The following is a 25,554-nucleotide window of genomic DNA, read 5'->3' as shown; positions in this document are numbered from 1 at the left end:
CTTCTCTGGGAAAAATTAGAAAAACTGATTTTCTTTTTGGAAAGGTGACAATATTTACAAGGAGCTATGTGTCCTTAAAACAAATTAGTGCCACGTGTGCAAGCACAAGAAAGTAGAAAATAAAATTACATGATGCTTCTATTAAAAAGAGATTCTGAGTATATTGGATTGGGACTAGTACATTCTGGCTTAATTAAGCAGCTCTCCCAATTAACTTAAGTTTCACGGAAATTGTTAAAAAGGTATAAAAAAGACAAAATACCATGTTACTGAGTAACAATTTATGTATTTAAATTAAATAGAGAACATTACCAATACCTCTATAGTACTATAAAACTATGTATTAGTTCCTAATAGTTATTGACCGAGGAATTTATCCAGTGTATGCTGCCATGTCCCATAGATTGACTGTAAATGAACAAAATCAGTGCAGGCAGCCAGTGCAAATAATGGGCTGCGTCATACAAGGCTCTCAACAATTGCATCAACTTAAATCTTCATTTTCATTATAAAATTCAAGATGATTGTCCATACTTTTGAATTCTTCATAATTCCTAACTTAAAGTAGTGAAATCGTTTCACTTTCACTCTCAGGCATCTCCAAGCCTGAATGCTTGAACAGCTTTGAGCAAAACAGTTCTATATTGTCTTACTGCTTATTTCTAGCCAATCATCAGTGACAAAAAAACATTGCTTTTTGAATACAAACACGCTGAACTGACGCTACTTAAAAACTTTGCTCCAAGCTCCAAAGGTCCATAGCTAGTCTCCATTGGGGATTCAGAGGTGGAGAGGATCAGCTTAAAGGATAGTTTAAGAATAAGGATCCACAGCTGAGATTGCACACAGTTCTCGGAAATAGAGATACAGTGTGGAATAGGCCCTTCCAGCCCTTCAAGCCACACTGCAAGCAACTCGATTTAACCCCAGACCCAATCATGGGACAATTTACAATGACCATAAGACATAGGAGCAGAATTAGGCCATTCAGCCCATCAAATTTGCTCTGCCATTAAATCATGGCCGATCTGTTTCCCCCTTAATCACATTCTCCTGTCCCTTCTCCCCATCACCTTTTGTGCCCTGACTGATCAAGAATCTATCAGCCTCCACCTCCACTCCCAAATCCCTTTAGCCAGAGGGGCGTGACTTTGTAGAAATTACTGCTTAACTCTGTTCTAAATGGATGCCTCTCCATTTTGAGGCTGTGCACACTGGTCCTAGACTCCCCTACCAGGGGAAACCTTTTCTACACACCTACTCTATCTAGACCTTTTAACATTCAACAGGTTTTAATAAGATCACTCCTCATTCTTCTAAATTCCAGCAAGTACAGGCCCACAGCCTTTAATTGCTGCTTATATAACCCTTTCATTCCCAAAATCCCCTCCTTTGAACCTTCTCCAATGCCAGCACACCCTTTCTTAAATAAAAGGCCCAATACTCCAAGTGAAGCCTCACCAATGCCTTATACAGCCTGAACATTACATCTTTGCTTTTATATTCTAGTCCCCTTGAAATGAATGCTAATATTACATTTGCCTTCCTCCACCGATTCAACGTGCAAATTAACCTCCAAGGAGTCCTGCACAAAGACTTCCAAATCCCTTTGCACCTTGGATTTTTGAATTTTCTCCCTGTTTAGAAAATAGCCTGTGCTTTTATTCCTTCTACCACAGTGCATGACCTTACACTTCCTGACACTGTCTGCCATCTGTCATCTCTTCACCCATTCTCCTAATCAGTATAAGGCCTTCTACAGCTTCCCTGCTTCCTGAACACAACCTGTCCCTCCACCAATTAAACTACTAACCAGTATGTCTTTGAACTACGGGAGGAAACCAGGACAAACATGGAAAACACATGCATTGCACGGGGAGGACGTACAAACTTGTTTGAAGTTGCCGGGATTGAACTCCAAACTTCGACGCCCAAGCTTAACATGGTGCCCCATTGAATATTGGGGTTGTGAAAGCAGTAAACTATTCCTGTCAATATCCTGTGCTGCACTGTCCAACACAAACCAAAAGTGTAAACTGTTCCCATGTCAATATCCTGTGCTGCACTGCCCAACACAAACCAAAAGTGTAAACTGTTCCCATGTCAATATCCTGTGCTGCACTGCCCAACACAAACCAAAAGTGCAGCATTACATGTCAGTTCTACAAGTCACAATTATTTACACTGGGCATTAGCTGTACATCTTAGCACAGATCTTGGTGCTTTAGTGTAGAACTCCTGATTCATGAGGCACTGTGTCCAAGATTAATTCTTTACAAACCTGTGTAGTCTCTTTACTTTCTAGTTTTGAAAGCTGCCCAGTTGTTTAGGGCTGGAAGGTCAAGGACTGTACAAAACCATAAGGGATGGCTAACCCAGACTTAGGAACATTTTGATGGCAAAACCCATCACGGGTGATGTACCAGTAGAAACAATTGTTAAAATGGCTGCTGATTTCGATCCATTAATGGAAAATTAGAAAGCAGTCCAAACATACACTTGTGCACAACAATGAACACTCACTGGTATCATCTCAATTCCTGGTTCTGACTTTGTAGATTGTCAGCATCAAGCAGCTTATCTGAGGAGGGAAAGTATGCAATTCAATGGGCCTAGTAGAAGATAAGGCCACTGCCTCTTTTAACATAGCACTTTGATTCAAGTATGGTAAAGGATTTATCAATAGACCTGAGTGCTTTGAGATATGGCTCCATATCACCCAGTCTAAAACGATCCTGTAGGGTAGTGGTCCCCAACCACAGGGCCACGCGGAAACGATATGATTTGGCGATATGAAATGATATGAGTCAGCTGCACCTTTCCTCATTCCCTGTCACGTACTGTTGAACTTGAACACCTCCCCTACACACCCCCCCACCCCCGTCGGCTGGTCCGCAAGAATATTGTCAATATTAAACTGGTCCGCGGTGCGCAAATGGTTGGGGACCCCTGCTGTAGGACAGGACCGATTTATTGTTGACAATATTCTTGCGGACCGGCCGACCCGGGGGCGGGGCGGGGAGGCGGGTAGGGTTGCCAACGGACAAGAGTAGCAGTGAAATACGTTGTGTTTACCCTGAGAAAGACTACCATGACCATGAAGCCCTACGCGGGCACCTGTGTGCGCATGCGGGTACATGCCGATTTTTTTCTACAAATCGTTTTTGGCAATTTTGTTTCGGGGGAGGGGTGTTAATCACGACTGGAATATAGGTGATAAGTGGCTAATACACTCAATTTCCTTTCTAAAAGGGTTTATCTAACAAATTTAATATTAAACACACAGCGCATATTTTCCTCGCATGAATATAGTGATAAGTCAATTATCAGGGGAGGACAGTGGAGCTTGAAGTAAGTGTTGAACGAACTTCCAGCAGAAGTGGTAGAGACAGGTTCGATATTATCATTTAAAGAAAAATTGTGTAGGTATATGGACAGGAAAGGAATGGAGGGTTATGGGCTGAGTGCAGGTCGGTGGGACTAGGTAAGAGTAGCGTTCAGCAAGGACTAGAAGGGCAGAGATGGCCTGTTTCCATGCTGTAATGGTTATATGGTTATATAAGTCACTTATAAGTCAATAAGTCCTTGAGCAAGGCTCTTAATCACACATTGCTCTGTGACGACACTGGTGCCAAGCTGTATGGGTCCTCATGCCCTTCCCTTGGACAACATTGGTGTCATGCAGAAGGGAGACTTGCAGCATGGGCAACTGCTGGTCTTCCATACAACCTTGCCCAGGCCTGCGCCCTGGAGAGTGAAGACTTTCTGGGTGCAGATCCATGGTCTCGCAAGACTAACGGATGCCTTAAATCTAAGTCAATAGCATCAAAACATTTTAAGTAACGTTTGGATATTAAACACACAGCACATATTTTCCCCGTATGAACGTATAAAATCATTGCAACACACCAATATCGCTAAATCAGTGGGAGCCCTGGGCTTGTTTCCCTGCAACAAGATGGTGCCATCGAAGGGTGATGGGAGACAGCGATACTCGAACGGGGTTCCTTATGTCCAGTCTGTTCCGCAGTTTAGTTTTCGTTGCATTCATTGCAGAGATATGTTGGAAATGGAAGCAATGTTTTCAGTGCTTTCGTGGCTTTGATCCAGAATGCCGGCAGAGATGTTATGTCAAGCATACTTTTCAGCCCGCCGTCATTTGCAAGCTCGAGGAGTTGATCTTCTTCCCGCGCTGACATGGATGACGCGTGGGTAATGACCTCCCGTGCATTCAAGCTCAACAGAAGGCGTGACAGGGAATGAGGAAAGGTGCCACTGACTCATATCGCCAAATCATATCGTTTCCTCACGGCCCGGTAGCACATGCTTTGCGGCCCGGTGGTTGGGGACCGCTGCTGTAGGGTATTTATACTGGTGCTTCTGTAAACAGATATGTTCCTATTTTTGATATTTACCAAACGATTTGACATGGCTGATGGTATTCTTCCAAAGCAATACAAGTTATATTGGAATCCCTACATCTTACCTAGTATTAAGAAAGGAGTTCACAGCTCACCTTGAACAAGCTATCCCAGGAAGCAAACATTTGCCAGTGGGTTTTTCATGCTGGGCAAAAGAAATATCTAGACCAGGCTTGAATGGGAATAAACTGTTTTGAGTTATTGGTGCAACTGTGCAACGGCCTGATTTGCTGCTTGGTTGTGGCCAGCTCGCAGCCAAACTTGAAGAAGCACTTCCATTTCCTATTTCTAAGAGGTTCCAGTGGTGTAAAGCTTGGTGGACATTTAACATGTGATTTGTAAAACACTCATGAATTTTCAAAATGATCACGTGAATCAAAATCTGGTTCTTATTTGTCCTGAGGTGGGCACCACCAATTGCCATGTTGTCATGTTGATCAAGCTGAGTTCAAACCTTCAAAAATAATTTTGAGACTAATTTGTTTATGTGTCATGTGAGATGTGACAGTCTTGGGGGAACTCTCCTCTCCCACAGAGTCACATCTGCCAGAAGTGCATGCAGCTGGGCGATCTGGAAGACCACGTAAGGAATCTGGAGCAGCAGCTGGATGAACTTTGACTCATAAGGAAGAATGAGGCAGTCATAGATGAGAACTGCAGGGTGGTACTCACACCTAGGCTGTCAGAAGCAGGTTGTTGGGTGACAGTCAGAGGCGGGGAAAGCAAAGGTGAGCACAGGTAGTGCAGAGCACCCCTGTAGCCATTCCCCAGAATAATAAGTTTACCGTCCTGGATACTGTTGGAGGGTACGACCAACCAGGTGTGAGCCATGGTGGCAGGGCCTCTGGCACTGAGTCTGCACCCAGTGGTGCAGAAGGATGGGACGGAGAAGAGGAGAGCTGTCATCATTGGAGACTCTATAGTCAGGGGAGCAGACATGAGAAGGACACCCGCATGGTTTGTTGCCTCCCGGGTGCCAGGTCCGGGATGTCTCTGACCGGGTGCACGACATCCTGGTACGAGAGGGAAAGCAGCCAGAAGTCGTGATACATGTTGGTACCAACAACATAGGCAGGAAGAAGGATGAGATTCTGAAGTGTGAGTTTCGGGACCTAGGCAGAAGGCTGAAGAACAGGACCTCAAGGGTGGCGTTCTTAGGATTGCTGCCAGTGCGACGCAACAGTGATGGTAAGAATTGGAGGAGATGGCAGTTGAATGCGTGACTGAGGAGTTGGTGCAGGGAGCAGGGTTTTAGATTTTTGGATCATTGGGATCTCTTCTGGGGAAGGTGGGACCTGTACAGATTAGATGGGTTGCACCTGAACCCGAGGGGGAGCAGTACCCTTGCAGGTAGGTTTGCTAGCATGGTTCGGGAGGGTTTACACTAATTTGCAAGGGGGATGGGACCCGGAGCGATAGAGCAGTGAAAGAAGTGCATGGAGTAAAGCCAGATCTAACATATAGAGAGGCTTTGACGAAAGAGAAGCAGAACAAACGGTGTAAAGGTAGAAAGGTAGAAGGGCTGAAGTGTGTGTACCTCAATGCAAGAAGCATCAGGAACAAAGGTGATGAACTGAGAGCTTGGATACATACATGGAATTATGATGTAGTGGCCATTACAGAGACTTGGCTGGCACCAGGGCAGGAATGGATTCTCAATATCCCTGGATTTCAGTGCTTTAAAAGGGTTAGAGAGGGGGGAAAGGAGGAGGAGGGGTGGCATTACTGGTCAGGGATACTATTACAGCTACAGAAAGGGTGGGTAATGACCCATCCTCTTTTGAGTCTGTATGGATGGAAGTCAGGAACAGGAAGGGAGCAGTTACTCTATTGGGGGTATTCTATAGGCCCCCTCGTAGCAGCAGAGATACAGAGGAGCAGATTGGGAGGCAGATTTTGGAAAGGTGCAAAACAGGGTTGTTATCATTAGTGACTTTAACTGCCCTAATATTGATTGGCACCTGATTAGTTCCAAGGGTTTAGATGGGGCAGAGTTTGTTAGTGTGTCCAGGACGGATTCCTGTCACAGTTCGTGGACAGGCTAACTCGGGGGAATGCCATACTAGATCTAGTACTAGGCAATGAACCGGGTCAGGTCACAGATCTCTCAGTGGGTGAGCATCTGGGGGACAGTGACCACCGCTCCCTGGCCTTTAGCATTATCATGGAAAAGGATAGAATCAGAAAGGACAGGAAAATTTTTAATTGGGGAAGGGCAACTTATGAGGCTATAAGGCTGGAACTTGCGGTTGTGAATTGGGATGATGTTTTTGCAGGGAATTGTACTATGGACATGTGGTCGATGTTTAGAGATCTCTTGCAGGATGTTAGGGATAAATTTGTCCCGGTGAGGAAGATAAAGAATGGTAGGGTGAAGGAACCATGGGTGACAAGTGAGGTGGAAAATCTAGTCAGGTGGAAGAAGGCAGCATATATGAGGTTTAGGAAGCAAGGATCAGATGGGTCTATTGAGGAATATAGGGAAGCAAGAAAGGAGCTTAAGAAGGGGCTGAGAAGAGCAAGAAGGGGGCATGAGAAGGCCTTGGCGAGTAGGGTAAAGGAAAACCCCAAGGCATTCTTCAATTATGTGAAGAAAAAAAGGATGACAGGTGTGAAGGTAGAACCGATTAGAGATAAAGGTGGGAAGATGTGCCTGGAGGCTGTGGAGGTGAGCGAGGTCCTCAATGAATAATTCTCTTTGGTATTCACCAATGAGAGGGAATTTGATGATGGTGAGGACAATATGAGTGAGGTTGATGCTCTGCAGCACGTTGATATTAAGGGAGAGGAGGTGTTGGAGTTGTTAAAATACATTAGGACGGATAAGTCCCCGAGGCCTGACGGAATATTCCCTAAACTGCTCCATGAGGCAAGGGAAGAGATTGCTGAGCCTCTGGCTAGGATTTTTATGTCCTCGTTGTCCACAGGCATGGTACCGGAGGATTGGAGGGAGGCGAATGTTGTCCCCTTGTTCAAAAAAGGTAGTAGGGATTGTCCGGGTAATTATAGACCAGTGAGCCTTACGTCTGTGGTGGGAAAGCTGTTGGAAAAGATCCTTAGAGATAGGATCTATGGGTATTTAGAGAATCATGGTCTGATCAGGGACAGTCAGCATGGCTTTGTGAAGGGCAGATCATGTCTAACAAGCCTGATAAGAGTTCTTTGAGGAGGTAACCAGGCATATAGATGAGGGTAGTGCAGTGAATGTGATCTATATGGATTTTAGTAAGGCATTTGACAAGGTTCCACACGGTAGGCTTATTCAGAAAGTCAGAAGGCATTGGATACAGGGAAGTTTGGCCAGGTGGATTCAGAATTGGCTTGCCTGCAGAAAGCAGAGGGCCGTGGTGGAGGGAGTACATTCAGATTGGAGGGTTGTGACTAGTGGTGTCCCACGAGGATCTGTTCTGGGACCTCTACTTTTTGTGATTTTTAGTAACGACCTGGATGTGGGGGTAGAGGGGTGAGTTGGCAAGTTTGCAGATGACACAAAGGTTGGTGGTGTTGTAGATAGTGTAGAGGGTTGTCGAAGACTGCAGACAGACATTGATAGGATGCAGAACTGGGCTGAGTAGTGGCAGATGGAGTTCAGCCCGGAGAAGTGTAAGGTGGTACACTTTGGAAGGACAAACTCCAAGGCACAGTACAAAGTAAATGACAGGATACCTCGTAGTGTGGAGGAGCAGAGGGATCTGGGGGTACATGTCTACAGATCCCTGAAAGTTGCCTCACAGGTAGATAGGGTAGCTAAGAAAGCTTATGGGGTGTTAGCTTTCATAAGTCAAGGGATAAAGTTTAAGAGTTGCGATGTAATGATGCAGCTCTATAAAACTCTGGTTAGGCCACAATTGGAGTACTGTGTCCAGTTCTGGTCGCCTCACTATAGGAAGGATGTGGAAGCATTGGAAAGGGTACAGACGAGATTTACCAGGATGCTGCCTGGTTTAGAGAGTATGCATTATGATCAGAGATTAAGGGAGCTAGGGCTTTACTCCCTGGAGAGGAGGAGGATGAGAGGTGACATGATAGAGGTGTACAAGATAATAAGAGGAATAGATAGAGTGGATAGCCAGCGCCTCTTCCCCAGGGCACCATTACTCAATACAAGAGGACATGGCTTTAAGGTAAGGGGTAGGAAGTGCAAGGGGGATATTACAGGAAGGTTTTTTACTCAGAGAGTGGTTGGTGCGTGGAATGCACTGCCTGAGTCAGTGGTGGAGGCAGATACACTAGTGAAGTTTAAGAGACTACTAGACAGGTATATGGAGGAATTTAAGGTGGGGGGGGGTTATATGGGAGGCAGGGTTTGAGGGTCGGCACAACGTTGTGGGCCGAAGGGCCTGTACTGTGCTGTACTATTCTATGTTCTATCTACCCTATCTAGCCCTTTCAACATTAAAACCAATTTGGAGACACAAATGCTGACAGGCTCTCTAAAGCATAAACAGGCTGAACCTCAGGAGGTTTGTCTTCGTGCCTTCCCACATCGTGTGGGGCCATTCTTCAAGAGACCATGTATAATGTAACAGGCAGAAGATTCATGCTCACAGACATACCACATTTTCAGCTCTGATTCCCACATAATTCACAGACAGGATATGTTGCATTATCACTAACTTCAGCTGCTAAATAATTCCTCAATCCCTCTTGACAGGTCATGCAAGAAACATTGACAGATATGTTCTGAACCGCAAGCAAGTGACTGATAATAAACAGTTAACAACTGGAAGCTCTGGAAATCTGTGTACATCCTCCTGGGTTGACACATGGGTTCCTCATGGGTGCTTCTGTTATCCCCTGTTAATGTTTCTATTGCTCCCTTTCTATTATCCTCTGATAACGTTAGCTTTGTCTATGTGTTACCCAGGTATTCGTAAATAATTACGTTTACAGTTAAAAGTACGTGTTTCTTGTTGACTTTTGCTTGATCCATTTCAAAATAAATTCATGGATAGATCTTAAAGTTGGAAACTCCCAAGCATCAGAATCTTATGGAATGCTCTCAAATTTTCCCAATGTGGTTTTTTAGATTATGTTGCCTTCTTCAGTGTGCATGCTTTTTTTGAACAGTTGAGAAAATTGGCCTCCAGTTTTGTGGCAGTGGAATATTTATGGAATTCTAAGCACATCAAAGGATCAATGATTTCTCTCCTCAGTATTATGTTACAATTGTAGGGACTGTGATGTTTCTCTGAAACACATTCTTCACTCGCTTTCGAAGGCATGCACATGAGTTTCTGCATTCATGTGCACTGTGCTCCCATTTACGATCAATGGAACTGTTCACAGGTTTCCTTTCTGTAAAGGAAGAGTTCATGTGCTATATTTTCATTAATCATTTGACCCAACACCCACCGGCTCTTCAGTCTACCACTAATGTAATTATCACCCTCCTGTTATCCGCTGTGATTTGCTCAAGTTACAAAAATGCTTAAAATGCACTTTCAGGTAATGGAAGGATTCAACAGGCTGGACCTCAAATCAAACTATGCCTTTTGAAATCTACAAAATTGAGAGTGAAGAGACAGGATTCCTAATTAAATAAAAAATCATATTAGTCTCCCACTTGCCAATTGTCCAGAACTTATTCCCACCTGTCATCTCTTCTCCCACGAAAACGTGCATCTTCAGGCTCCCGTGAGAATCGATCATCTAAGGGTTTCCTTCCATCCCATCCTTGGGGTGGACCCCGGCCTGGGCCTCTGTGCTCAGGGTCCCCGAAGTCCCTATACTCCTGATCAGGAGGAAAATCCCGCTGAGGACCAGGGCCTCTCCGCCAACCCTCTTCATGAGGCATCGGGCCCATGCGGTTTTCAAATTCCCGCGGTCTGTGGCCAAATCGTTCATCCTTGCGGAAATCGTCATGAAACTGATCAGGTCCTTCAAAGCGATCGTGGAATTCTTGGGGTGGGCCATGTCGCTCTGCAGACCCTCTGTTTTCTCGGGGCTCCCCCCAGTCCTGAGATCCCCTGAACGGTGGTCCCCGCTCAGGATCACGCTCAGCACTCTGATCTCGCCTCATTTCCTGTGGATGGTTCATGTGATGGTTTGGCGGACCATGAGAGTCACCTGTCAGGACAAAATTAATTATTTTAATTCAAACAGGTGAACTACACAGGCACAACAATCTGAGATTGTTGTCAAGTTAAATGTGTAATGTAAACAATAATGACTCTATCACATTGCTAAAAAAAAAATGCAGCAGCTAAGACTGACATCTTAAATTGTACACCCGAGTCACATTACATAGCTGTCAACATTGAATATATTTCTGAACCATCTTCAAGGAAGCTTCCTTCTTAAGATGAAGAACTCCTGAAATTGAAGACTACAGAAGCAGCATTTGGGGATACAAGGGCACAAAATGGGTGACAGACTTAAATATTCATCACCGAACATTTCTGTGACTCCAGCATTGATGAAACTGAAGACGCCTGAGTGACAAAAATGAAACTGGGTCTATGATAAATAACGAACAAATCAGCATCAGCCAATACTTACTACACATTGTCCTTACTGATCCATGCTAGATTCACTGCCTACAGCACCATTGCCCTTGTGGGGACCTCTTCTACCCTGACAGGCAACACGCTCTCACCATCTTAGTGGGACAGTCTGCAATAAGTCTAGCAAGTCAAAATTAGTCACCTTTCAGCTACACAGCAACACATACAAGCATCTACGGAATCTTGTGTGTTTATGATTAGCTACAAAAGTGTATCTATAAACTCATGATTGGACACATTCCTCATTCTAGCATGGTCACTAAATCAGGCAACCAAGTCAGGTATAAATGGAGCATAAGTGAGTGCTGGCAAAAGAACCAGACACCGTGGAGGTGTCAACTGGAGAAGCTACAACACAGAGATGGTGACAGATGTAGCATGTTACAGACTCAGTGAAGCAGTCCCAGCATTAATAGGTCATATAAAAGCTCTAAATAGGAGTGAACAGTTAAAGACTAAACCAGGATCGAATCCATAAGCATGCTTATCCTCTCATCACCGGGAACCTGCCCAGTTTGTACTATGCCAGACCTCTTTAGATTAAGAACAAGAGGGAATTTCAGAGGTTATTTTCAAATTTTTGGCACATGGGTATCACTAACAAAACCTGCATTGCTGCCCACCCTTAATTGTCCTACAGAAATTGAGCTACCTTCTTGAACTGCAAAACTTCTTTTGATGAAGTTGCTCCATAAGGAAACAATGGGAAGTTCCAGGTTTTAGACCCATTGACAAAGAAGGAGCATAAAATTTCATAGTGTGTGACTTGGACGGAACCTGGTGGTAGTGGTGATCCCACATGGTTTTCTTCTTGGTGCTAGTCACAGGTTGGGGAGGTTAGTTCAGAGTAGTCCAGGTGAATAATTACAATGAACTATGTAAATGTCACATGGTATGCCTGTGGAAATGTTTATGGTGGTTGAGGAGACTGCTTTGTCCTGTGTTTATCATTGTCTTTATTGGAGGCTTTACTATTGCAAGTGCTTGGTGGGTGGAGGGTGTTGATGCTTTTTTGTGGAAGGGGTGGGGATTGGGGAGGGTCACTGCTTTGCTGCTGCTTGTGTTTTGGGATTCGGGTGTTTTAACTGTCACTTATTCTTTGAGGCACTCTTCTGTTTTCACAGATGTCTGTGAAGAACAAGAATTTCAGGATGTATATTGCATACATTTCTCTGATATTAAATGGAACTATTGAACTAATTTTGTTGGAGCTGTGGTCATCCAGACAAATGAAGAGTTCTCCATATCGCTGACCTGTGCCTTGATGGAAAGGTTTTCAAGTGTAAAGAAATAGGTTATATATCTATTAAAGGTAACTCTCGATCTCCCCCACCCCAAACATTCATAGAGAAAGACTTGACAATAATATTGTTTATGAACGTTGTGTAGTGGTTCTTGTTGAAGATGACCATTGCCTAGCATGTTGGGAGAAAATGTTATTTGCCAGTTATTAACCACTGTTTTTGCTGCACACCGGCATTGAATGCTTCATTTGTTATGGAGTTGAGAATGGAAATGAATATTGTACAATCAACAAACAGACTTACTTCTGACCTTAAGATGAAAGGAAGGAAAATCATTGATGAAACAGCTGCAAGTGTTTGGGCGTACGAAACTGCATTAAGGAATTCCTGTAGTACTGTCCTGGAACTGGAATGATGGACTTCCTAAAGCCACAGGTACTAAGCTCCATGTAGACACCCAGGAGTCTCTTAAAAGACCCTATCGTTTCCGCCTCCACCACCGCCACCAGCCCATTCCACGCACTCACCACTCTCTGCATAAAAAACTTATCCCTGACATCTCCTCTGTACCTACTTCCAAGCACTTTAAAACTATGCCCTCTCGTGCCAGCCATTTCAGCCCTGGGGATCACTATCCACACGATCAATGCCTCTCATTATCTTGTACACCTCTATCAAGTCACCTCTCATCCTCTGTCGCTTCAAGGAGAAAAGGCCGAGTTCACTCAGCTTATTCTCATAAGGCATGCTCCCCAATCCAGGCAACATCCTTGTAAATCTCCTCTGCACCCTTTCTATGGTTTCCACGTCCTTCCTATAGTGAGGCAACCAGAATTGAGCACAGTACTCCAAGTGGGGTCTGACCAGGGTCCTATATAGCTGCAACATTACGTTAAACTGAATCCCATGATTGATGAAGGCCAATGCACCACATGCCTTCTTAACCACAGAGTCAACCTGCGTAGCAGCTTTGAGTGTCCTATGGACTCGGACCCCAAGACCCCGCTGATCCTCCACAATGCCAAGAGTCTCACCATTAATACTATATTCTCCCATCATATTTGACCTACCAAAATGAACCACCTCAAGCTTATCTGGGTTGAACTCCATCTGCCACTTTTCAGCCCAGTTTTAGAAAACATAGAAAATAGGTGCAGGAGTAGGCCATTTGGCCCTTCGAGCCTGCCCCGCCATTTATTATGATCATGGCTGATCATCCAACTCAGAACCCTGCACCAGCCTTCCCTCCATACCCTCTGATCCCCCTAGCCACAAGGGCCATATCTAACTCCCTCTTAAATATAGCCAATGAACTGTTTCCTGTGGCAGAGAATTCCACAGATTCACCACTCTCTGTGTGAAGAAGTTTTTCCTAATCTCAGTCCTAAAAGGCTTCACCTTTATCCTCAAACTGTGACCCCTCGCTCTGGACCTCCCCAACATCGGGAACAATCTTCCTGCATCTAGCCTGTCCAATCCCTTTAGGATTTTATACATTTCAGTCAGATCCCCCCTCAATCTTCTAAATTCCAACAAGTACAAGCCTAGTTCATAGAAACATAGAAAATAGGTGTAGGAGTAGGCCATTCGGCCCTTCGAGCCTGCACCACCATTTATTATGATCATGGCTGATCATCCAACTCAGAACCCTGCCCCAGCCTTCCCTCCATACCCCCTGATCCCCGTAGCCACAAGGGCCATATCTAACTCCCTCTTAAATATAGCCAATGAACTGGCCTCAACTGTTTCCTGTGGCAGAGAATTCCACAGATTCACCACTCTCTGTGTGAAGAAGCTTTTCCTAATCTCGGTCCTAAAAGGCTTCTCCTTTATCCTCAAACTGTGACCCCTCGTTCTGGACTTCCCAAACATCGGGAACAATCTTCCTGCACCTAGCCTGTCCAATCCCTTTAGGATTTTATATGTTTCAATCAGATCACCCCCCAATCTTCTAAATTCCAACGAGTACAAGCCCAGTTCATCCAGTCATTCTTCATATGAAAGTCCTGCCATCCCAGGAATCAATCTGGTGAACCTTCTTTGTACTCCCTCTATGGCAAGGATGTCTTTCCTCAGATTAGGGGACCAAAACTGCACACAATACTCCAGGTGTGGTCTCACCAAGGCCTTGTACAACTGCAGTAGTACCTCCCTGCTCCTGTACTCGAATCCTCTTGCTATAAATGCCAGCATACCATTCGCCTTTTTCACCGCCTGATGTACCTGCATGCCCACTTTCAATGACTGGTGTATAATGACACCCAGGTCTCGTTGCACCTCCCCTTTTCCTAATCGGCCACCATTCAGATAATAATCTGCTTTTCTATTTTTGCCAGCAAAGTGATAACTTCACATTTATCCACATTAAATTGCATCTGCCATGAATTTGCCCACTCACCCAACCTATCCAAGTCACCCTGCATCCTCTTAGCATCCTCCTCACAGCTAACACTGCCACCCAGCTTCGTGTCATCTGCAAACTTGGAGATGTTGCATTTAATTCCCTCATCCAAGTCATTAATATATATTGTAAACAACTGGGGTCCCAGCACTGAGCCTTGCGGTACCCCACTAGTCACTGCCTGCCATTCTGAAAACGTCCCGTTTATTCCCACTCTTTGCTTCCTGTATGCTAACCAATTCTCTATCCACATCAATACCTTACCCCCAATACCGTGTGCTTTAAGTTTGCACACTAATCTCCTGTGTGGGACCTTGTCAAAAGCCTTTTGAAAATCCAAATATACCACATCCACTGGTTCTCCCCTATCCACTCTACTACTTACATCCTCAAAAAATTCTATGAGATTCGTCAGACATGATTTTCCTTTCACAAATCCATGCTGACTTTGTCCGATGATTTCACCGCTTTCCAAATGTGCTGTTATCACATCTTTGATAACTGACTCCAGCAGTTTCTCCACCACCAACGTTAGGCTAACCGGTCTATAATTCCCCGGTTTCTCTCTCCCTCCTTTTTTAAAAAATGGGGTTACGTTAGCCACCCTCCAATTCTCAGGAACTAGTCCAGAATCTAACGAGTTTTGAAAAATTATCACTAATGCATCCACTATTTCTTGGGCTACTTCCTTAAGCACTCTGGGATGCAGACCATCTGGCCCTGGGGATTTATCTGCCTTTAATCCCTTCAATTTACCCAACACCACTTCCCTACTAACATGTATTTCGCTCAGTACCTCCATCTCACTGGACCCTCTGTCCCCTACTATTTCTGGAAGATTATTTATGTCCTCCTTAGTGAAGACAGAACCAAAGTAATTATTCAATTGGTCTGCCATGTCCTTGCTCCCCATAATCAATTCACCTGTTTCTGTCTGTAGGGGACCTACATTTGTCTTTACCAGTCTTTTCCTTTTAACATTTCTATAAAAGCTTTTACAGTCAGTTTTTATGTTCCCTGCCAGTTTTCTCTCATAATCTTTTTTCCCCTTCCTAATTAAGCACTTTGTCCTCCTCTGCTGAACTCTGAATTTCTCCCATTCCTCAGGTGAGCCACTTTTTCTGGCTAATTTCTTTGGAATTGATACTATCCCTAATTTCTCTTTGTCAGCCACGGGTGCACTACCTTCCTTGATTTATTCTTTTGCCAAACTGGGATGAACAATTGTTGTAGTTCATCCATACAATCTTTAAATGCTTGCCATTGCATATCCACCGTCAATCCTCTTAAGCGTCATTTGCCAGTCTATCTTAGCTAATTCATGTCTCATACCTTCAAAGTTACCCCTCTTTAAGTTCAGAACCTTTGTTTCTGAATTAACTATGTCACTCTCCATCTTAATGAAGAATTCCACCATATTATGGTCACTCTTACCCAAGGGGCCTCTCACGACAAGATTGCTAATTAACCCTTCCTCATTGCTCAAAACCCAGTCTAGAATAGCCTGCTCTCTAGTTGGTTCCTCGACATGTTGGTTCAAAAAACCATCCCGCATACATTCCAAGAAGTCCTCTTCCTCAGCACCTTTACCAATTTGGTTCACCCAATCTACATGTAGATTGAAGTCACCCATTATAACTGCTGTTCCTTTATTGCACACATTTCTAATTTCCTGTTTAATACCATCCCCGACCTCACTACTACTATTAGGTGGCCTGTACACAACTCCCACCAGCGTTTTCTGCCCCTTAGTGTTATACAGCTCTACCCATATCGATTCCACATCTTCCCGGTTTATGTCCTTCCTTTCTATTGCGTTAATCTCCTCTTTAACCAGCAACACCACCCCACCTCCTTTTCTTTCATGTCTATCCCTCCTGAATATTGAATATCCCTGAACGTTGAGCTCCCATCCTTGGTCACCCTGGAGCCATGTCTCTGTGATCCCAACTATATCATAATCATTAATAACAATCTGCACTTTCAATTCATCCACCTTGTTACGAATGCTCCTGACATTGACACACAAAGCCTTCCTATCAATGTCCCACTGTAACCTCTGACAGCCCGCCACACTATCCACAACACCCCCAACCTTTGTGTCATCAGCAAATTTACTAACTCATCTCTCCACTTCCTCATCCAGGTCATATATAAAAATCACAAAGGGTAGGGGTCCCAGAACAGATACCTGAGGCACACCACTAGTCACCGGCCTCCATGCAGAATATGACCTGCCTACAACCACTCTGCCTTCTGTGGGCAAACCAGTTCTGGATCCACGAAGCAATGTTCCCTTGGATCCCATGCCTCCTTACTTTCTCAATAAACCTTGCATGGGGTACCTTATCAAAAGCCTTGCTAAAATCCATCTACACTACATTTACGGCTCTACCTTCATCAATGTGCTTAGTCACATTCATGAGTAGAAATGAATTCTATAAACTTATGTGGGATACTGCTTCAAGAGCAAGTATCATATGAACTTTTAATATTTTTTTCTCAAAATGTAATTATTTTGAAACAAGTGTAAAGCAATTTTTTTTAATGGGAAGTCAATTCAAAACACTTTTGAGGGCTTAACCACTCATTTCAACTGCACAATGACTGTACACTACTTATGGAGATACACAGCAGTCACTTTCTGCTGTGCTGGGAAATCTGGTGTTGAACATGTGCTGGGTTAGACTATCTGCAGCTTGGATGGACAGGAACAATTTCTAGTGAAATCAAGAGGTCTATGGTTCTTCATGATAATAATTGAATTTTTAATGTTTTCATAAGTGAGGTTGAAATAAAAACAGTATGATAATTTTAATTGGAGCTGATCATCTTTGAATGTTTGTAAACACCACTGACCTTTGGTAGCTCAGACCCTATAAGCTTGGAGTTTTGTGGCTCAGCACATCAGGGGAATGGGGTAGGGAGAAGGGAAGCAAGGAGACAAGTGACCACAAGGTCTCTGTGCTCTGTAGACTTCATCAATCAGGGACTAGTTTCAGGGTTGGGGCTGGAATGTCTCAGTCACCTTTGCATGAAGATATTGGACATAGTTGTTCCACATTATGCTTTTCAGAGAGACAGGAGCAATTCATTTTCTATATAGTAAGAACCAAACACTGGTTAATAACCAGCCACCCCTTAGAACTTCATAGCTCTGGGTAGAACAGCACCTACGGGTGGCCAGATCTATCCTTGAGTGAAGGGAGTCTCCACTGATGACTAATGAAATTCACTGCCTGGCACTTAGCGTGAGTGGTGCAGATAAAATGCAAGTGCGGGTCTGTTGAGTCTCAGAGGTTCACTCATTACCAAGGTGAATCAGACAGAACAGTCCTGCAGCTCTATTTGACTTTGTGCATTAGTTTTGGACAGAGTTTTATTGATTGAAGAATAAGCTGAACAGCACTTAGAAGAGAAACCTGGAAGCAATGGCAATCTTTATAGACAATAGACAATAGGTGCAGGAGTAGGCCATTTGGCCCTTGGAGCCAGCACCACCATTCACTGTGATCATGGCTGATCATCCACAATCAGTATCCAGTTCCTGCCTTATCCCCATAACCTTTGATTCCACAATCTTTAAGAGCTCTATCCATCTCTTTCTTGAAAGCATCCAGAGACTTGGCCTCCACAGCCTTCTGGGGCAGAGCATTCCATATATCCACCACTCTCTGGGTGAAAAAGTTTTTTTTTACTGTTTTTAAAAAAAAGCCTTCTTAGCTTTGTTGATTTTTTTTTAAATGAAAAGTGTCCATTTCAGTTGTGCATGAGAAAGTTTATACATCAATAAATGTTACTTATCTCATGAGAGCTTAGTAAGAATTTTACTGGAAATACAACAATTTATATGCAATAACACTCAGTTGTCTGGCCAGTAACAAATGATTGACACAAACAACAAATGATTGATACAGGTTAGTGAATATTTTTGGCAGCTGTATGCAGCTTATTGCAAAAGTCACTTCCTATTTAAAAAATAATCACTCAAAATAAAACAGCTATTGACCTAGGCAAAAAGCATCCTCTCAAAATTGGGGTCTTATATTCTGATATAAAGTATACCAAGGTTTTCAACACAAATGCATCTTGAATCTTATTTAAAACTGTGACAAGGTCAGTAACATCATTTGTAAAGCCCATTTTAATCTTGGGACTTTCATATGCATCTGACACACTGAAAGTTGTTTATAGCCATCCCACCAGCTTGGCAAGAGTCCTACACATAATAATCGTATATGCTTATTTCCTCTTGTCACAAGTTAAATGATATGGTATAAAACAAAATTACTAATAAATCAGGATTTTCAAGCTTCTTTAATAACCTTCATATACAATATAATTTAGCAAAGCAGCTTGAGTTTGGAGAAGATGCAAGTGCTCTGCGGCTCTTCTCACCTTTGTTTGGCCCAGGACCTGGAGCCCCTTGATTGGAAGCAGGCATACGAACTGGTCCCTGCCCCACCATCATCAACGGTGGCACCTGATTTGAAGCCTTTTGTTGGAAAAAAAATAAGTGAGTCAACTACGAGACCAAGATAAACTTAAAGCAAATCGTGATTTACAAATGGCTTTTGCCTTCTCCCCTATCCTTTCCAGTCTGTAAAAGGTGTTGGCCCAAAATATCAACTGTTTATTCCCTTCCATAGATATTGTCTGACTTGCTGAGTTCCTCCAACATTTTGTGTGCATTGCTCAGGATTTCCAGCATCTGCAGAATCTCGTTTTACAAACAAGACTCAATAGACTTCATCTGACACGCAAATAGAAAAGAGATAACACTTCGTATATTACATACATCAATTTTTGTTAAATCCAACTTCATTGAATGATGAAAATTTATCACAGCAATAATTCATCTTCATGAAACATTAAGTCTTTCTCTTTCCATAGATGCTGCCCAACCAGAAGTTGCAGATGTTGAGTAGAAATTAAGTCACAGGATAGAGAGGGTCCCATAAAGGAAAGTTTATGGGGGTATATTTTAGCGATAGTGAAAAGACAAAAATGGGGGTCAAAAGAAAGGTGCACATCATGAATTCCAATCCTCAACATCTCAATTTACCTGCAAAAGGGAGCAGCAGAAACAGGGCTATTTAAACGTATGTGTATGTTTATGACTTTCTTCCAATTACTGGGCTCATGAGCTTCTCTCAGTTTCCTAGCAAGTCATGAGATTTTGGTAATCACATGTATTCCCTCCAAAAAGGTAAACAGATACATCAATATTTTTTATTTGAATAAAGAGAGCTCAAAAGCATACTTAAAATGCCTTGGACAATTTTTTACTCATATTTTTTACTGTTTCATTTTTAAAATTTAAAATATATTCAACTTGGGATTTTTTGAGCTAATCTATAAAACATTTTGCATTACGTTAAATCAAAATTCCATAATCTGTCAACAATTTACTAAAAATCAAAAAATAAAAATTCTGAGGCTGAAAAAGTACTCATCCCTTTGTAATTATTACACTAACTTTCGTCAGGTGCAATATATTACCTTGTCAACTTACTCAAATTGTTGATGTAGAAAATTGGAGAATCACCTCATAAGAATAAATACTCCCCTCTCTCTGTAAGGTCCAATAGTATTGTAGATGTTCATCGGACCAGACAAAAATGAAGACAAAAGAGCATTCAAGACAAGTCAGGGATATAACAGAGAAGCACAAATCTGGGAAAGGGTACAAGACCATCTCAAAGGCACTGAACATATCTTGGAGCTCATTGTGAAAAAGTGGGAAAAATGAAACCACAGCCACACTGCCTAGGTCAGGCTGCCCCTTTAAACTTAGTCGCCAGAAAAGAATGACACTTATAAGTGTGGCTACTGTGATAACAACAATCACTCTGAGTGAACTGCAGAAGTCAGTGGCTGCAAATGGAGATGAAGTTCATGGCTCCACGATCTCTGTGGCCTTGCACAAAAAGGGTATTTACGGAAGGTTAGCAAGGAGGCAGCGCTGGCTAAAAAAAGCATATTCTTGCCCTGAATGACTTTGCAAAGCATTACTTAGAAGATACTGTAGAGATGTGGAAGGTGGTCTTGTGGTTGGACAAGACTAAAATGGAACTTTTTGATCTCAACACTAAGCAGTACATGCAGCGTAAACTTAATACTGAGAATCAACCAGATAACACCATCCCTACTGTAAAGTATGGTGGAGGTAGCATCATGCTATGGGGATGCTTTTCAGCAGAATGGACTGGAAATCTGATCAGGATTGATGGGAAGGTGAATGTTGCTTAATACAGAGAGAGCAACACACATCAAAGTTGCTGGTGAACGCAGCAGGCCAGGCAGCATCTCTAGGAAGAGGTACAGTCGACGTTTCAGGTCGAGACCCTTCGTCAGGACTAACTAAAGGAAGAGTTAGTAAGAGATTTGAAAGTGGGAGGGGGAGGGGGAGATCCAAAATAATAGGAGAAGACAGGACGGGGAGGGATGGAGCCAAGAGCTGGATAGGTGATTGGCAAAGGGAATATGAGAGGATCATGGGGACAGGAGGTCCGGGGAGAAAGACGGGGGGGTGGGGAAGAGAGGGCGGATACCTCCTCTTATTTACCCCTCGATCGTGACCCCACTAAGGAGCACCAGGCCATTGTCTCCCACACCATCACCGACTTTATCTGCTCAGGGGATCTCCCATCCACTGCTACCAACCTTATAGTTCCCACACCCCGCACTTCCCGTTTCTACCTCCTACACAAGAGCCACAAACCTGCCTGTCCTGGCAGACCTATTGTCTCAGCTTGCTCCTGCCCCACCGAACTCGTTTCTGCATACCTCGACACGGTTTTATCCCCCCTTGTTTAATCCCTTCCTACCTATGTTCGTGACACTTCTCACGCTCTTAAACTTTTCGATGATTTTAAGTTCCCTGGCCCCCACTGCTTTATTTTCACCATGGATGTCCAGTCCCTTTATACTTCCATCCCCCATCAGGAAGGTCTCAAAGCTCTCCGCTTCTTTTTGGATTCCAGACCCAATCAGTTCCCCTCTACCACCACTCTGCTCTGTCTAGCGGAATTAGTCCTTACTCTTAGTAACTTCTCCTTTGGCTCCTCCCACTTCCTCTAAACTAAAGGTGTAGCTATGGGCACCCGTATGGGTCCTAGCTATGCCTGCCTTTTTGTTGGCTTTGTGGAACAATCTATGTTCCAAACCTATTGTGGTATCTGTCCCCCACTTTTCCTTCGCTACATCGACGACTGCATTGGCGCTGCTTCCTGCACGTATGCTGAGCTCGTTGACTTTATTAACTTTGCCTCCAACTTTCACCCTGCCCTCAAGTTTACCTGGTCCATTTCCGACACCGCCCTCCCCTTTCTAGATCTTTCTGTCTCTGTCTCTGGAGACAGCTTATCCACTGATGTCTACTATAAGCCTACTGACTCTCACAGCTATCTGGACTATTCCTCTTCTCACCCTGTCTCTTGCAAAAATGCCATCCCCTTCTCGCAATTCCTCCGTCTCCGCCGCATCTGCTCTCAGGATGAGGCTTTTCATTCCAGGACGAGGGAGATGTCCTCCTTTTTTAAAGAAAGGGGCTTCCCTTCCTCCACTATCAACTCTGCTCTCAAACGCATCTCCCCCATTTCACGCACATCTGCTCTCACTCCATCCTCCCGCCACCCCACTAGGAATAGGGTTCCCCTGGTCCTCACCTACCACTCCACCAGCCTCCGGGTCCAACATATTATTCTCCGTAACTTCTGCCACCTCCAACGGGATCCCACCACTAAGCACATCTTTCCCTCCCGCCCCCCTCTGCTTTCCGCAGGGATCGCTCCCTACGCGACACCCTTGTCCATTCATCCCCCCCATCGCTCCCCACTGATCTCCCTCCTGGCACTTATCCTTGTAAGTGGAACAAGTGCTACACATACCCTTACACTTCCTCCCTTACCACCATTCAGGGCCCCAGACAGTCCTTCCAGATGAGGCGACACTTCACCTGTGAGTCGGCTGGGGTGATATACTGTGTCCGGTGCTCCCGATGTGGCCTTCTATATATTGGCAAGACCCGACGCAGACTGGGAGACCGCTTTGCTGAACACCTGCGCTCTGTCCGCCAGAGAAAGCAGGATCTCCCAGTGGCCACACATTTTAATTCCACATCCCATTCCCATTCTGACATGTCTATCCACGGCCTCCTCTACTGTAAAGATGAAGCCACACTCAGGTTGGAGGAACAACACGTTATATTCCGTCTGGGTAGCTTCCAACCTGATGGCATGAACATCGACTTCTCTAACTTCCGCTAATGCCCCACCTCCCCCTTGTACCCCATCCGTTATTTATTTTTATACACACATTCTTTCTCTCACTCTCCTTTTTCTCCCTCTGTCCCCCTGACTATACCCCTTACCCATCCTCTGGTTTCCTCCCCCGCCTTGTCTTTCTCCCTGGGCCTCTTGTCCCATGATCCTCTCATATCCCTTTTGCCAATCACCTGTCCAGCTCTTGGCTCCATCCCTCCCCCTCCTGTCTTCTCCTATCATTTTGGATCTCCCCCTCCCCCTCCCACTTTCAAATCTCTTACTAACTCTTCCTTCAGTTAGTCCTGACGAAGGGTCTCGGCCTGAAACGTCGACTGTACCTCTTCCTAGAGATGCTGCCTGGCCTGCAGCGTTCACCAGCAACTTTGATGTGTGTTGCTTGAATTTCCAGCATCTGCAGAATTCCTGTTGCGTTAATACAGAGAGATCCTGGATAAAAACCTGCTAGCCAGGTGGAAGCAGGTCAAGGGCCCAAAGCACATCGTCAGCAACCATGGAGTGGCTTCAGATGAAGAAAATTGATGTCCTTGAGTGGCCCAGAGTCCTGACCTTAACACAATCGAACATCCCTGACAAGACCTCAAGACTACTGTCCATTGCCTGTCCCCAACTAACCTGGCACAGCTTGAGCAATTTTGCAAAGAGGAATGGGCAAATTTTGCTCCATCACATTGAGCAAAGCTAATAGAGACTTATCCAAAAAGACTACTGGCTGTCATCACTGCAAGAGATGATTCAACAAAGTTGAATTAAAAGAGGATGAATACTTTTGAAGTGCTGACATTTCAGTTTTCTGAATTTTTAGTTTTACATGCTTTAGCATTTTCTCTATTTTCCTGGGGGGCTCTACTTGGAAAAAAAATCGTGCGGTAGATAAATAGAAATTCGCAATTAAAATGATCAAAATCCCTGGTTGAAATACACATCTATGTAAACAAAGGATTCGGGGCTGAATACTTTTATAAGGCATTGTATTCTTCCATTAATGCATGAAGTACAGTGATGTTACATCACATATTCCCTGGATTCTATGGTGTTGTGACAACAGGAATCAGTACAATAGATTCATTCTGGCTTACAGAACTTATTAGATTCAGCATTATCTATCCAGAGTACCCTGTTATACCTTCCAAAAGGATGAAACTACTAGAACCCTCAAGATTATTGAGAGCTCACATTTTGCATCTTTAGGGAGAGGTCCAATAACATCCGAATATTGGCAAGGTTGGAATCTTATACACAAGTCACAGTCTTGTCAGAGTTGAAGGGCAGCAAACAACTTAGAGGACATTACAAAGAAACACTAGACCATAAAAGAATTCAATGAGAATGGAAATTTTAACATGGACCTATTGCTCAGCTGGGAACTGAAGATGATAACAGAATGGGGCTGAGTATGGGTTAAGACAGGGCAGCATAGTGGTGAATGAACTGGAGCATACAGATATCATCAAAGCTAGCCAGGAGTGTTTTGAACAGTCATTATAGCCATTCTATTAGCAATACTATAGCACATAACCTCTCTCTGTGAACCAAGACTTTTGATGATGTGGCTATCTGCACCTCTTCCAATACTATCATAGGATCTTTACCATTAATCAGAACTAATCTGCTTGATCAATACATGATCACAGTCAAGACGTCAATAAAACACTTCCACAATTTTTCAATAAAATTTGTTGACAGACTATCAATCTACATCATAATATGAATTTTGATGTAAAACTTTTTGACTGATTTGCTAACTGATTTACTATTCACAACATACAGATATGTTGCAGGAAATTAAATTTTCTATCAAAAAAGAAATGTGCACTCTGAAACAAATCATGACACCATATAGTAGTGTGTAGAGCAATTACTGAAGTTTACTCTAGTTATCCGGAGGCCTGCGCTAATGATCCAGAAATAAAAGTTCAAATCCCACCTGAGAAGCTGAGAAATTTATAATTTAGTTCAGCAAAAAAGCTTGATTAGTACTGGTGAAACTACAAAATTGTTGTAAATTCCCATTTTACTCACTACTACCTTTTAGGGAAGAAATGTGACTTCAGACCTGAAGAAATATGAATGAAGTTATGGGTAAGGGTTTAGAATTGCCACACATCTCACAGATATAGGCAGACAAAAACACTGGCCTTGCATACAACACATACATCACTTAAATAATAGTGAACTAGATTGAGAAATGGTGTGTTGAACCATCCGCTCTCAGCCATGTGTTTGAAATTGTAAACCTCAAAAGGTAAGGCAAAAGCTCTGTGATGTCCATCTGGCCAACTTCAAAGAAGTTTCTACATACTTCAAACACGTGCACTGCTCTTGGTATGAAACAGATGGCAGTATTCATCTCTGAGCCAAAATATTAAGGTTTCATGCTTCTCTGTATAGATCCTAAATACAAGAGGCCTATATTTAATGCATGGTGATTCTTTAAAGCAGATGTAATTCACTGAGATCAAGGGCTGTCTTAAAGTTTACTGAATGCATCTGAGTTACAGATTGGCTTACTGCATTTTCTAAGATCGTTCTACATTCAATGCAGGTTCTTCCAGCTGAGATAGTTCCTCAGAGATGCGGACCTCTTAGTCGTTAATTTTAATGCAATGTTGGAATACTCCTGCAAATATTAAAGCCGTTTGCACATGACAGACCAGAATATTAGGGTAAAATGTTAAAGCCCTATTTCTAATATAT

At 43.5% G+C, this 25,554-nt stretch overlaps 1 protein-coding gene across 1 annotated transcript in view; it reads right to left on the bottom strand.

The window, feature by feature from the left end:
* Positions 1–25,554, bottom strand: part of wdr33 (WD repeat domain 33) — a 158,762-nt gene that overhangs the window by 4,822 nt on the left and 128,386 nt on the right. Inside the window, exons 17-18 of the mRNA XM_063046180.1 lie at positions 18,971–19,067; positions 10,016–10,490 (exon numbers count right to left, since the gene is read on the bottom strand). Coding sequence (XP_062902250.1) covers positions 10,016–10,490; positions 18,971–19,067 — 572 coding nt within the window. The remainder of the gene's footprint in view (positions 1–10,015; positions 10,491–18,970; positions 19,068–25,554) is intronic.

Source organism: Mobula hypostoma, chromosome 4, assembly GCF_963921235.1.
Source record: "Mobula hypostoma chromosome 4, sMobHyp1.1, whole genome shotgun sequence".
NCBI classification, from domain to species: domain Eukaryota; kingdom Metazoa; phylum Chordata; class Chondrichthyes; order Myliobatiformes; family Myliobatidae; genus Mobula; species Mobula hypostoma.
The sequence above is the reverse complement of the archived record's forward strand: the minus strand, read 5'-3'. Positions and strand labels throughout refer to the sequence as shown.